The following is a 14025-nucleotide window of genomic DNA, read 5'->3' as shown; positions in this document are numbered from 1 at the left end:
TGACCCCTGCCTCTGCATCCAGTCAGGGAGCTGCTTATATTCACGATCACCTTTATCCCTTTCCAAAATTGCCTAAGATATGCTAACTCACTGCACTCAGGACTTTAGCCCACAGATGGCAACAATAATTGTTCCCATGACATGGAGCTTTTCCTGGCATTGCCTCAGTCCAGTCACTCTATAAATAGTATATCAAAGGTCAAGTTGGGAGGAAAGAAAAAAAAAAATCCCCTGGCAATCTAAGTAGGCAAAAGCCACTTCCTTTTATTCCAGCAGTTACAGTGAGCCTAGGGCTGTCTTTCCACACACAGACAGAATCCATCTCTCATTTGTTTCTGAAGGATCCCTTTTTTCACACCATGAGATTTTTCAGTTTTCATGTACCTTACACTCCCTTCTTAATGCAGATCATGCCATCATGTCCACTTGCTGTGGTCCTACAATCTCTATAGATGACTACTGTGCTCACTGGAAACAGTCACAACAAATACCCAAGCTGAAGCAAGCACCATCCCTAGGACTAGCATGTTTTGCTTTAGTGAACATTACCATTTTGGGACCATCCCAGAGAAAGCCTGAACAAGAGCAGCTTCTCCTGAAACACCTCCACTGTGTGCCTGCAGAACAACTTCACACAAAACACCAACACCAGTTAAGCCACAGGCCTTGTCACTGGGGATAATACAACTTGATCATCCCCCAGGCACCAGTACTGTCCAAGAAAACACAGATTTAGCTTTCACTGATTCACGATATCCAATGCAAGGACAGAGGGCTGCAGAGCTAGCACCTCAGGGGGCAGAGCAAGCTGCCACTTCCCATCAAGTCAAGGTTATTATGAAAGGAGAAGGCAGAGTTCAGAGTGCACAAGCGCTTTTCTCTCAGCTTGTCTCAGTCATTTTTCATATCTTGCCAGTGTCAGAATGCCACAACAGTTCATCTTGGCACAGCTCATCTCAGAGACACTGACCCAATTTTCCTCAGCTCCACCCTGCAACACTCGCCCCTGTGTTGCCTGTATTTGCCTGACTGCTCACTGGAGACAAGTTCCACCCAGGAGGCCAGAGGAGCAGTTTCTAACAATAACAAATATCAAAACCAGCAGAGAAAAGTTCTGGAATCATAGAGTGGGGGTGAAGAAAATGAAAATGGGGAAGGGACAGACCAAGAACCAAAAAGTTGAGAGAAAGAGGCATTGAAAAGCTCACTTGGACAATAAGGGTAGAGAGGAAATATTCTGAGAGCAAAACAAAATACAGCAAGGGGAAAGGGACCAAGAAGGGCAGTCAGAAACTTCAACACAGCTTTATGTACCCCCAGGAGTGTTTTTAGGGAATGTGATACAGGTGACTGACTTTTTGTACCCAGATATGACTTGGAACTCAACTAGGACATAGGAAGATGTTTGGAAGAGCATAAAATTGCTCTCTTCTTGACTGAGACAAGTGATCTATTTCTTTTATGGGAGTTCTGCTCCCAGGTGTACTGTGGGGCAGCAAGAATGAATACTAGATGTGAGAGTATCGAAAATGAACAGAGTGTCAAAGCTGGCACTGGAGTCAAACTGGGAGGGATGAATAGACATAGCTGAATTTGAGGCCTAGGGAAAACTGGATGTGCAGAGCTACACAGGGCCTCAAATGAGAATGACCCTAGGCAAAGCAGAATCAGCATGGAATTTAAAAGAGAAGATAACTGGTATGGGCCATGCCACTTGCTTTAACTAGATAATGGGAGGCACTGCTAGAATAAGCCCTGAACTGAATCAACTGGAAAAAGGAATGGAGTTTGGCAGTTACAGAGGGCAGGATGATGGAAAGGATTTAATAACTGATAATATTGTAGAAATACTATTTAGAAATTACTCTTACAATGCAAGAAAGATGGCATAATTAGCATGCAGAAGACACACTAGAAAATAAAAATCTAAGTAACTCTTAGATAAAACACTCCCTTTTTTTTCCCCAGAAATAAGCCTGTGACTAGCTTATGGTGATAGGAAGTAATTTCCCACTGGGGCAGGCTATTCCACAGTGACTGTTACTGTGTATCTTGCATCTTGTTCTGAACAAGGTGGGATCAGCCGGAGTTAGAAGCAGGGCATGGTGAAGCCATAGGGCCCTAGGTTGAGCTACAGTTTCATAGTTTCTAGAACTGTTCAGGTGAGGAAGAGATAGTGGAAAATGAAAGAAATGTAAGGAGAGAAGAGTGCGGCTTTTGGGTTTTTTAAATGGAAAAGGAGAGCATCAAATCAACTGAGATAAAATAAATGAAGTGACTAAGAACTGTTTCCTGCTGAACTGTTGATAGGAGATCAGTTGAGTAAGGGATTTTTAGGTAAAAGAGGTGGAGCTGAAGCAATTACTAGCTAGTTATATATTGGGAGGACTGCCAGGGAATGGTTTGTGTGAAGAAAGGCAAAACAACAGATGAAAGATTTGGGCAGGGGAAGGAGAGAATATGAGTAGAGAGCAACCACTGGATATAGGAAAAGCAGCAAACTACTTGAAAAAGCACCAAAATGTATATGCACATAGCAGGATAAGGCTGGAGAAGCTGATGAAAGGAGCAATACATAAGAAAAAAAAAAAATAAACAGGTAATGTAGCACAAGGCACCAAACATTATTATCAACTGTGAGTTTACCTCAAAGTTAAAGCTCTTACTCAGGAGAAGCTAAGACACTGGCTTTGTTCATTTTAAAGAAGAGAAGGCTGGGGTCGGGGGGAACTTATGGCTGGCATCAGCCACCTAATGGGAGGATATAAAGAAGGTGTAGGCACAAAGTGGTAGAACATGAGACAAGGGACACAAGTTGTAATAATCTCTTATTACATCTTATTACAATCTCCTTCTATATAGGAAAAAGAAATTTCACCATGGGTGTTGTCAAACATTGGAACAGTTGCCCAGGGACATTGTGGAATCTTGATCTTTAGGAATAATGAAAACTAGACTAGAATAGGCCTTGAGTGACCTAACCCAATTTGGTCCTGATTTGAGCATGGGGTTGGAGCAGATGACTTCCACAGGTCCCTGCAATGTAAATTATTCTATGGTTTTAATGGAAGCACCCTTTAAGTGATTAAAATTTGAGAAGAGCTTATTGTATTTTTTTTTTTTTGCTAATAGTATATGCATAGTTTTAGCACACTACTGAACCTTATGCTTTAACATAAATCTTAGCATTTCCTTAGCCTCACACACTGAAAAAAGTTTATCCAGGCTGGTGAGGAAAGGCATCTTTTAATAACACAAAAATAATCGTTCAATATTCTTCCCAAATGAGCCCTCAAACAGCTCTGTGCACAGTTACTAGCTCCTGCAGTTATCAGTAATACAGATGTGATTCCTTCTGCAATCAGAAGGGACTACATATGGCCACAGGACATGGGTAATTTTATGGAATCTTCTTCTCCGTCTGACTTCTTCATACACCCTTGCATCCTACAGAAGAAGAGCCAATTACAGCTACTACAGAAGACAGGCAGACCTTTTCCTTCCTCAACACCCTCAGAAACATCCAGGGAAAGAAGAGAGGAGAAGAAGCCGTGTGGTGGGTTAACCTTGGCACACAGCCAAATACCCACCCAGCCACTCTCTCACTCCCCCTCCTCAGCAAGACACAGGGAGAAAATAGGATGAGAAAGCTCGTGGGCAGAGATAAAGACAGGGAGATTGTTTACCAATTACTACCACAGGCAAAACAGAATTGGCTTGGGGAAAGTTAATTTAATTTATTGCTGATTAAAATAGATTTGGGTAATGAGAAAACAAAAACAAACATTAAAACAACATCTTTCCTCCTCCCTCTCCCAAGCTCAACTTAACTCTTTTCACTCCAAACTATTCTACTCCACCCAAGCATCACAGGGTAGGATATGGGGTGTGCAGTTTCTCTGTCACTCTCCCTCTCACAATTTTCCCCTGCCCCAGTGTGGGCTCTCCAAGAGCCACAGTTCCTTCAGGAAATATCCATCTGCTCTGGCATGGAATCCTCCACAGGCTGCAGAGAATATCTGCTCCGGTGCCTGGACTACCTCCCCTCCTCCTTTTCTAACCTTGGTGTTCCCTCTGCTGTTTCTCACTCTTTTTGTTCCCTCCTCCTCTCCCTGGCTGGTGTTTTCTGCCCCTTCTTAAATAAGGCTGTACAGAGGTGCCACATGCGTGGCTAATGGGCTCAGCTCTGTCCTGTGGTGGGTCTGTTGCAGAGCTGTCTGGAAAAAAACTATGTCTGGCATGGGACAGCCCCTGCCCTCCTGCCACAGAAGCCACCCCATCAGCCCCCACCACTACCAGAACCTTGCCACATAAACCCAAGACACTATGATACCCAACAAGGGGATCAGCAGGCCAAGTCCAACAAGGGGACTTCACCAAGAATGCAAAGACCTGCCCCCAATCTCATGATTGAAATAGCTCCCTCCACTCTATCCCTTTCTAAATATGGTTCCATCTATGTTTTTCTCCTACAGTCCTCTGATCCTCTCTCCCTCAGACATCAAAGCTGGATAAAGGGAGAAAAGTCAGTCTTCTGAGCTACAGAAACAGCAGCTGGAGGATAATTGCAGTTGTAGGGGTATACTGGTACAGTAATGGCACATTTTCAGTGATGTGGGACAAACATCATATTGGATACTGCTATGGGACTGAGTAGAAAAACAGATATAGAACTTGACTGGCAGAACTGACTTGGAATTAATTTCTATTTGGACTTGAAAGAAAAAAAAAGATAAACTCTGTATTATTAAATTAATAGTTCTATTTCAGTGATCTTTCAAGCTAAAAGTTCACCTTACTTCTTCATTTGGAAGTCAGCTTAGCACTTATCAAGTAGTCATATATCTTCTCTTTTTTCTCCACATTGTCATTTTTGAAATATTTTTTAAAATGTCTCAGTCATGAATTCTAAGTATTATTTTCAAAAGCATCTGGTAGCTTAAATCCTATGTGACTTTTAACTAAAAGGCGATGATAAGCAGTGGGCAGTGAATCCCAAGAAACACATTATATTGTAAAATGGTTTGTGGGTATGGAAGCCAGGAACAACTGTTTTCAGTAATGAATCTGTCGATCTGAGAGAAGATGTGGGAGAATAGCTAATCGATCCAGAATTTTGGGAACCAATAGCCTAGGATGGCCTAATCACCCAGAACTTTGCACTTCTGACCTTCTACATGGAAAAACAGGGTTGCAGGAAACCTCGCAAGGCAAGGCACCCTGTGTGCATACGTCCACAGAAAGAAAAGGAGCTATGGTCCCAACCTTCCTTTTTCCTCTGTAAACTGTCATTCTCCTTTCTGACCGTTCAGCATGAGAAGAAGTCTACTTGGATAAAGTCAAAAGTGAATCCCACACACACCACATCCCACATCACCTAGAGAGCTTCCTAAAGGATGTTGTTTCACTCTTCTATTTAGCTGGAGAAACTGGCCATATAGTAAGAAACAGCAGGCAGTCTTACGAATCTAATGAAAGAAAGTATCTTAACTCATGGTAGAGGGCAGGAAAAAAAGGGCTTTCTATCTATCTGCTCAGAATGGTTCTTGTCATATTCTTTGTTCTAAATAAAGAGGTAACAGCTGGTCCAGGAAGGACTCCACAGGCTTTCATATGGTGAGGGGGAAGGCAGCGCCCACACACTCTTCTACTGAAGTATAAGAAGGAAACTTGCTTCTCCTTCCTATCCTTGGTTCATTCTTCAGTCTTATTAAGAAGAGCTCTCTGCAGGATCATCAGTAGAAATCTGCCCTTGGGCTACTGCTTTTCTTCCGTATTTCGTATAGAACACTGTAGCAACTCTGTATCACAGTGTACTTCTGTTCTTAGGAAGAAGGGAGAACATACAGAGGAGAAGTCCTCGAAAGGACTCCACGCAAAGAAACACCAAGCAAGGGGACAAACTACACTAGCTGAACGTGGCTCCATTCAGACAGACAGCAACATATTGTTAGCAGGAGAAGGGATCAGGAATGGTGATCAAGCCAGAGGAGTTTACGAGAAACACGAGGAAAAAAAATACCTTCTGACATTAAGGTTCCTTATTTGGTTGTCTTTGGCTGTTCTAAGCTGCTCATGGAATCTCAGGAAGTCAATGATGGGAACAGTGTTTTGTAGTTTGATAGACTGTCATTATTTCAGTTATTCCTTAAAATATTTACCATTTTCATCTATCTCCAGCTTCTGTGATAATGGGGTTGCAAGGGAGTATCAGCTTTCATTGAACGCTACAAAAAAGGGAAGATAGATTTTTTAAAAATCCCTATTTTTATTTGCCAAGCCTAATTTCCATATTTTTTGAGTGCTTGAGACTACTACCTGATACTAAATTATTGACTGGCAGTTTACCTGGATTGTGAACTAGTCATGCTACTGATGCAGACAACAAAGCTAGTGCCATATAGAGCTGCTCTATGTCCATCTGAGCTTTCTGTCTCAGGAGCAGCACTGTAAGAATGTAGTTGTATTTCTTTCAGGATGAGCCGGATAAAAAGGCGCACGCATTTTAATAATTCTCAAAGCTTAAACAAATAAAAAGCACTTACCAATATTAATTGCTTTATAAGTCTCCAACACAATGAACTGTATTTTAATAAAGTTATTTTGCATGACCCCAGTCACTTCATGAAACAGGAATTCAAGGTAACATTGACAACCATTAACTATCCATTACATGTGCACTTGGTGCAACCATAATATTTGTACTCTAAATGTCCCAGTTGAACTCTTATTTGAATAAATTACAATCCAACTTTAAAATTGTCTGCAGCCAAAATGGGGTTCCACATTGCATTTAATTTTTTAGAGTACTAAGTGTGGTGCAGCAACACTTTACATCGCTGAGAGATCTTGCACAGATGCATATTAAAACCAAGGAAGCACCAGAAGAACATTTTACACAAAATTATATAACCAACATGAGCAATTTGGTCTAATGGACTGTCTTAAGCTTGAGATAGGAAGAGAGTCATGACATTAGACTAGGTGTTCAGGCTTGGCCAGATTTTGGCCCAATACCATTACTGGGTGATACGCAATTTATTCTACTTCTCCTACAAACATGTCACAGAAATACCATGGGCCCCAGAGCAGAGAGCACATTAGAGATAATGATAATACCATTATGACTGTTTTTTCTTACTGAGCCAGGCTCATAGATCCCTGCTGCATGTCCCCTGTCCCATGACCAGGCTGCTACCATTTCCCCTTTCGTTTTTTTATCACTAGTTCCAACAGCACTGCAAAAGGGTCCAAACTAGTTAGGATGGTACAGTGTATCAGCTCTGGGCTCAGCTTTGTTCCATGTCGCATCTCTCCTCTAATGCTGTTGCCTCTTGGTAAAGAAGTGGAACTATGTTAGAGCTGGCTAGTTACAACTCCTGCTAATTCTGTATACGTAGCCTAACAGGCTGTCTCTGGTGGCAGCTTGAACTAAGGCCTGCGTGGAGTTCCTAACCATGTTCTTAGCACCAAGAAGTGGTCGCTCCAGCTCCAGTCTGAGGCACTAAAAGTGTCAGAAGAGGCTGCTAGTGAGAAAAGATTTAATCTCCTAGCTCTGTGAACTTTTGGCAAATGCCAAATACTACTAATACAGAGAACCAACAAAGAAGTGCCTGCCTAAGAGGTGGGGAAAAAGGGCCTCTCACCTTGGCAGGCTCGTTCATCATCAACAGGCTGGTAGCCAGCCTTGCAGGTGCAACGTCCAATGGCCACCATCCACTCCCCTTCTCCATTGCAGTGCAACCGAACACCTGAAGACCCAGTCATGCTTGTCTCTTCAGCATTTGGTACACACGTCCCTGGTGACTCCACCAGTGAGGTCCTCTCCCCTCCAGCAAAAGTTTCAGGGAAGGAGGCAAATCCTTTCACCACAGCTGGGCACTTGTAGAAGAAGACTTGGACAGCCACCAGGGACATGCAGGCTCCTGAGTCCTGGAAGGCCAGGTAGAAGCCATGCTTGGTGAGTGGCCCAAAGCTACGTACTTTAACGTTCATCTTTACCACCTTCCCAGTGCTGTCCACCTGGGAAAAGCTTTCATCAGCTGCAATAGTATCCACTTTGGTCCAGGGGCCCTCACGCCACTCTGGCAGCTCCTGAGAGGCTATGTCAGCCTCTGACTGGTGGTAGTAGAGTGTGAAAGTCTCCTTGCAAGAAGAGGCCACAGTGCGCATGCTGGCACAGTCTCTCACTGAGAAACGGAGGCGGACATGGACTCGGTGGGCTCCGCGTCGCTCTATGAAGTGAGTACGCAACCAGTTATTCTGACCTGGTTCAGCCACATTACAGACTTCAAAGGTTCGGATCAGGCGCTTCTTGTCATCCAGGACACTTACCTCATCCCACTATAATGGATATATGGGAGAGAAAAGGAAGAAGAAATAGTAAAAAAAATACGGATTCAGTGTTCAACTGCACCAAAAATACAGGACAGACCTTCTTCTTCCCCTCCCTTCTCCTTGCCATGACTATGACAAGACTTGAACCTGATGATGGCACATGCAGCACAGCACTCTAGACAGGACAAAGTATGACCCTGTAAAGAAGAGCTGTTAAAGCCTGCAAGTAAGAACTGTTGTGACAGAAAACATAATTCATGCAAACCTGTTACATGGCATTGAGAATCTTAAAATCAGAGACTCACACTTTCTTCCCTCCTATTTCCCCATCTCTTATCTCCAGAGACAAGACTCACAACACAAACAAATGAGACAGAGAAACAAGACACTGTTCTTTGGAGAAAACATTAAAGCAGAAGTCCCTTCTACCCAACTTTATCACAGCTGGAGCTGTGCTCTGCTATCTCCGATGCAAACAAGCCAACTCAGCATGGCCACTACAGGGGCAGGTCCAGGACCTGTTTTGTGCCAGGAGGAAGACACAAGGGAGGGATAGGGAGGGGTGGGGCAAGTTACTGCATGGAGCTGTAAGAGAAACCCGCCGTTACCCTCTCAACTAGCTTTACAGAATAGGTACGAGGCCCTGGGTGTGACAGATGAAGCGCATAATGAGATAGAAGAGAAGGAACCTGTGCAAGCACTCTTGCTAAGGTCAAATTGACCAACTCCTCGCAACAAGACCTGCATTAAGACCAGTGCCGAGAAGAAACAACAGCAAGTTATGGTCATGAGTGACTCTCTCCTGTGTGAAACGGAAGCACCCATTTGCAGACTGGACCGTCGTTTCAGGGAAGTTTGCTGCCTCCCTGGGGCCCAGATTAGGGATGTCACCAGACGATGGAAGAGCTTAACACAGCTTTCAGACTATTATCCACTCCTGCTCTTTCATGTGGGTACTAATGATGTTGCAACAAAAAGTCTAAGGTTGATCAAAAGAGATTTCAGGACCCTGGGAAGAATGCTAAAAAAATCAGGAGCACAGGTAGTGTTTTCCTCAATCCTCCCTGTAATGGGGAGAGACTTTGCAAGAAACAGGCGATCCCAGGATATCAATACCTGGCTTCAGGGCTGGTGCCTCCACCAAAAATTTTGGTTTTATAACCATGGAAGAGTCTTCGAGGCACAAGGTATGCTGGGGCCTGACGGGATCCACCTGCCCCAATGGGGGAAACGCATCTTTGCTCATAAGCTGGCGGGACTGATTGAGAGGGATTTAATCTAGAATTGATGGGAGGAGGGGATACTAACAGGAGAGCTGAAGGTAAGCCAAGGGTTGGCATGGCATCGCCTGAGGGTGATAATGCTAGTGGGAATATTTATGCTGCTCCTGGGAGCATGGAGGGCTCAGGAGCACATCTGAAATGCTTGTACAGTAATGCATGCAGTATGAGAAACCATCAGGATGAACTGGAAGTGTTGGTCAGTTCCCAGAGCTACAATATCACTGGTATTAGTGAGACTTGGTGGAATGAGTGCCACAATTGGAGTGCTGGGATGGAGGGCTACAGGCTGTTCAGGAGGGACAGGCAGGACAGGGGAGGTAGAGGAGTTGCACTGTACATAAGGGAGAGGTTTGATTGTACAGCCCTTACAGTTAGTGATTATGTGGTTGAGAGCCTCTGGGTGAGGATTAGGGGAATGGAAAACAAAGGAGATGTTGTAGTGGGTGTCTACTACTGATCACCCAGCCAAGATGTTAGCACTGATGAGTTATTCTATAGGCAATTAGGAGAAATCTCTGGATCAGTAGCCCTTGTCCATATGGGAGATTTCAACTTCCCAGACATGAACTGGGAATACGATACTGCTGTGACGAGCAAGTCTGGGAAAATCCTGAAGTTCGGGGAAGAAAACTTCTTGTCACAAGAACTCAGTGAGCCAAGTAGGAAAGATGCCCTCCTAGACTTGTTATTTGTGAATAGAGAAGGACTTGTGGGAGATGTGATGCTAGGTGGCTGTCTTGGCCACAGCGATCACGAAATGGTTAAGTTTAAAGTTTTTAGTGTAATGAGAAAAAAGGACAGCAGAGTTTCTACCCTGGATTTCAAAAGAGCAAACGTTAAGCTATTCAGGGAGGTACTTAGCAGTGTCCCCTGGGAATCTGCTTTTGAGGGCTTAGAAGTCCATGAGTGCTGGTCAGTTTTTAAGAACCACCTTTTAGAAGCACAGGAGCAGGCAATTCCAGCGTGTTGGAAGTCAACCAAGCAGGACAGAAGACCATCTTGGCTGAACAGGGAACTCCTCGTGGAGCTCAAGAGGAAAAAGAAATTGTATGATCTCTGGAAGCAAGGTCAGGCTTCGCAGGAAGATTACAGAGCTGTGGTTCGTATATGCAGGGAAAAGACACGAAAGGCCAAAGCTCAATTAGAATTGAAACTGGGCCAGTGTTGTGTCAGAAAACAAGAAAGGCTTTTTTAAGTATCTTAATAGCAAGAGGAGGTCTAAAGAAAACATTGGACAGATACTTGTTCAAGATGGTCAGCTGACTTCACCTGGCTGAGATGAAGAAAAAGCGGAGGCATTCAAAACTTTTTTTGCCTCAGTCTTTAATAATACTGATAGGCCTTGGGCTGCCCAGTCCCCTGAGTCAGAGGACCACAAATGCAGGAACAGTGACTTTCCATTTGTGGACACTGAAATTGTAAGGGACCAGTTGTATCAGCTGAATGTTCACAAGTCCGTGGGATCTGATGGGATTTATCCCAGAGTACTGAAGGAGCTAGCGGATGTTACAGCAGGATCCCTCTCGATCATCTACCAAAGGTCTTGGGAGTCTGGGGAGGTCCCTACTCACTGGAAGCTAGCCAATGTTATTCCAATTTACAAGAAGGGCGTGAAGGAAGACCCAGGAAACTACAGACCTGTTAGTCTAACCTCAGTTCCTGGAAAAATTATGGAGAAGATCATACTGGGTACTATTGAAAAGCATTTAAAGAACAATGCAATCATTAGGCACAGTCAGCATGGGTTCACAAAGGGAAAGTCCTGTCTAGCTAATTTGATATCCTTCTATGATAAGGTCACCCACCTAGTGGATGAAGGGTAGGCAGTGGATGTAGATTTTCTGGATTTTAGTAAGGCTTTTGTACTGTCCCTCACAGCATCCTTCTGGACAAGTTGTCCAACTGTGGGATGAGCAGGTACACGGTGCACTGGGTGAAGAACTGGCTGAAGGGCAGGGCTCAAAGGGTTGTAGTGAATGGGGCTACATCTGGCTGGCAACCAGTCACCAGTGGTGCTCCTCAGGGTTCAATTCTAGGGCGTAGGGCCAGTTCCGATCTGGATGTAGGAGCTGAATGCACCATTAGCAAGTTTGCTGATGATACCAAACTGGGAGGTGCTTGTTGACTCTCTTGAGGGACAAGAGGCCTTGCAGAGGGATCTAGATAGATTGGAGCATTGGGCAATCATCAATGGCTGAAATTTAACAAGAACAAATGCTGGATTCTGCACCTGGGACAGAGGAATGCCAGACACAAGTATAAACTGGGAGAGGAGTGGCTAGAGAGCAGCCCTGTGGAAAGGGATCTGGGGGTGCTGGTTGACAGGAGGCTCAATAGGAGTCAGCAGTGTGCCCTGGCAGCCAAGAGGGCAAACCATGGTCTGGGCTGCATTAAACACAGCATGACCAGCCAGTCAAAAGAGGTGATTATCCCATTGCATACAGCATTGGTGCAGCTTCACCTTGACTACTGTGTGCCATTCTTGAATGCATACTTGAATGTGCACGTATTTGAATGTGCACGTACTTGAATGCGTCCAGAGGAGGCCAACAATGCTGGTGAAAGGGCTGGAAGGCATGTCCTGTAAGGAGCAGCTAAGGACACTGGGTTTGTCTAGTTTGGAGAAAAGGAGGCTGAGGGGTGACCTCATTGCTCTCTACAGCTTCCTGAGGAGGGGAAGTGGAGAGGGAGGTGCTGAGCTCTTCCCCCTGACATCCAGTGATAGGACGCGTGGGAATGGTTCAAAGCTGCACCGGGGAGGTTTAGACTGGACGTTAGGAAGCATTTCTTTACCGAGAGGGTGGTCAAACACTGGAACAGGCTTCCTAGAGAGGTGGTTGATGCCCCAAGCCTGTCAGTGTTTAAAAGGCATTTGGAAAATGCCCTTAATAACATGCTTTAACTTCTGATCAGCCCTGAATTGGTCAGGCAGTTGGGCTAGATGATCATTGTAGGTCCCTTCCAACTGGACTATTCTGTTCTGTTCTGTTCTATTCTATTCTATTCTATTCTATTCTATTCTATTCTATTCTATTCTATTCTATTCTTATTCTATTCTAGTTAGTCTGTGTGGATGGATGGATGGATGGATGGATGGATGGAGACCTCATGAGTATTTCTGAAGGAGGGTGGAAGGAAGAGGGTAAGGAGGTGCCAATGGTATCCCACCCAGTATCCTCCTCTCTTAACAATCTGGCTTTGCACAATGTACCATATTCAAATTGTTCATATGTACAAAATCCATAAAACAGGTCTCATTGGTTCCAGTTTCCCTTTCTTCATCAGCTGCACGCACGCCTTCCAGCAGACGTGTGGTCAAGAAGAGGACAAGAGAAATGCTTACCCCATCAGAAGGGTGGGTGGTCCAGCCAATCTCTGAGGTCTCTCCAGTTGTATCCAGAAGTATTTCTGTTTATATTTTAAGAAATTGAATAAAAAAAAAGTATTTTGTGCTTTTCCAAGTCAGGATAAAATCTTATCTGTCCCTCACAAGATTGTCTCTGAAAAAAAGCCCCAAAAATATGTCTTGTAGAGGGCTTCCACACACCCAGAATATACATTCATGTTTTGAGATTAAATATGGCAGGCTACGTCCATACTAGTAAATTAAGCAGGGCTAAGACAGGGGCAGAGGCACTGGGCACATAATCATGCTAAGTCATGGTTAGCAAGTTGCTTGGCAATATTCTGGCCAGACGAAAACTGCCGGGCAAAGTGTAAGCACACTGACAGCATGGAGTAGAGTTATCATAATGAGCAGTACAGATGAGGCCACCCTCTTTTTGGAAAGGAAAGGGTGAGACAGAGAGATGAGTTATACGAATGCATGCCAGTCTTCTCAGGACCATGGTTGCCCATGCAACACATCTGCAGATGTAAATGTGGACACAAGGCCAAGAAATTTTTGTTTCCAGCTCTGGAACCAAATTTCTGTGCGAGTTTAGGATGATGACCCAGGTGATCCTGTAATGGATTCACTTTATTCTGGAGCTGGGCATTAGGCTGCAAGCCTGTGTATGAGTCCCCCCAGTTTTATCAGAAAATCAGTATTAGTCAGTCTCTTGCATTATACTGCTCAGGAGTAGGGTACATGCAGAACTTCACGGGCCTAATTTATTCCCGCAACTAGTCTGCATTTCCATTGTTACTGAATCTATCACTGCAGACAGGTACTAGACTTGACTGCTCTTGGAGATGTTATTCTCTGTTCAGGTACAAAGAAATACAGAAAAGGTTGTGACAGTGCAAGCTATACACATAGTATTCTCCAGAAGTGAATGTCAAGGTCTGAGACCACCCTGGAAGTTACTGGTATGCAAGCATGTGCACTTTTCTGTGTACATTTTTAGTGAGGACATAGGGGAAGAAAAAGACTCCATTGAATAGGTATTTACATGTGTTGATA

General features: G+C 44.2%; 1 protein-coding gene across 5 annotated transcripts in view; it reads right to left on the bottom strand.

Annotated features, from left to right (window-relative positions):
- Positions 1-14025, bottom strand: part of LOC143164159 (ephrin type-B receptor 5) — a 113540-nt gene that overhangs the window by 63595 nt on the left and 35920 nt on the right. For all 5 annotated transcript variants that reach the window (XM_076346413.1, XM_076346384.1, XM_076346402.1 and 2 more), the window contains 2 exons: positions 12964-13028; positions 7647-8343 (listed from right to left, as the gene is read on the bottom strand). In XM_076346413.1, coding sequence (XP_076202528.1) covers positions 7647-8343; positions 12964-13028 — 762 coding nt within the window. The remainder of the gene's footprint in view (positions 1-7646; positions 8344-12963; positions 13029-14025) is intronic.

The sequence above is a fragment of the Aptenodytes patagonicus genome, chromosome 1 (genome assembly GCF_965638725.1).
Source record: "Aptenodytes patagonicus chromosome 1, bAptPat1.pri.cur, whole genome shotgun sequence".
NCBI classification, from domain to species: Eukaryota; Metazoa; Chordata; class Aves; order Sphenisciformes; family Spheniscidae; genus Aptenodytes; species Aptenodytes patagonicus.
This window is presented reverse-complemented; position numbering and strand designations above follow the sequence as displayed.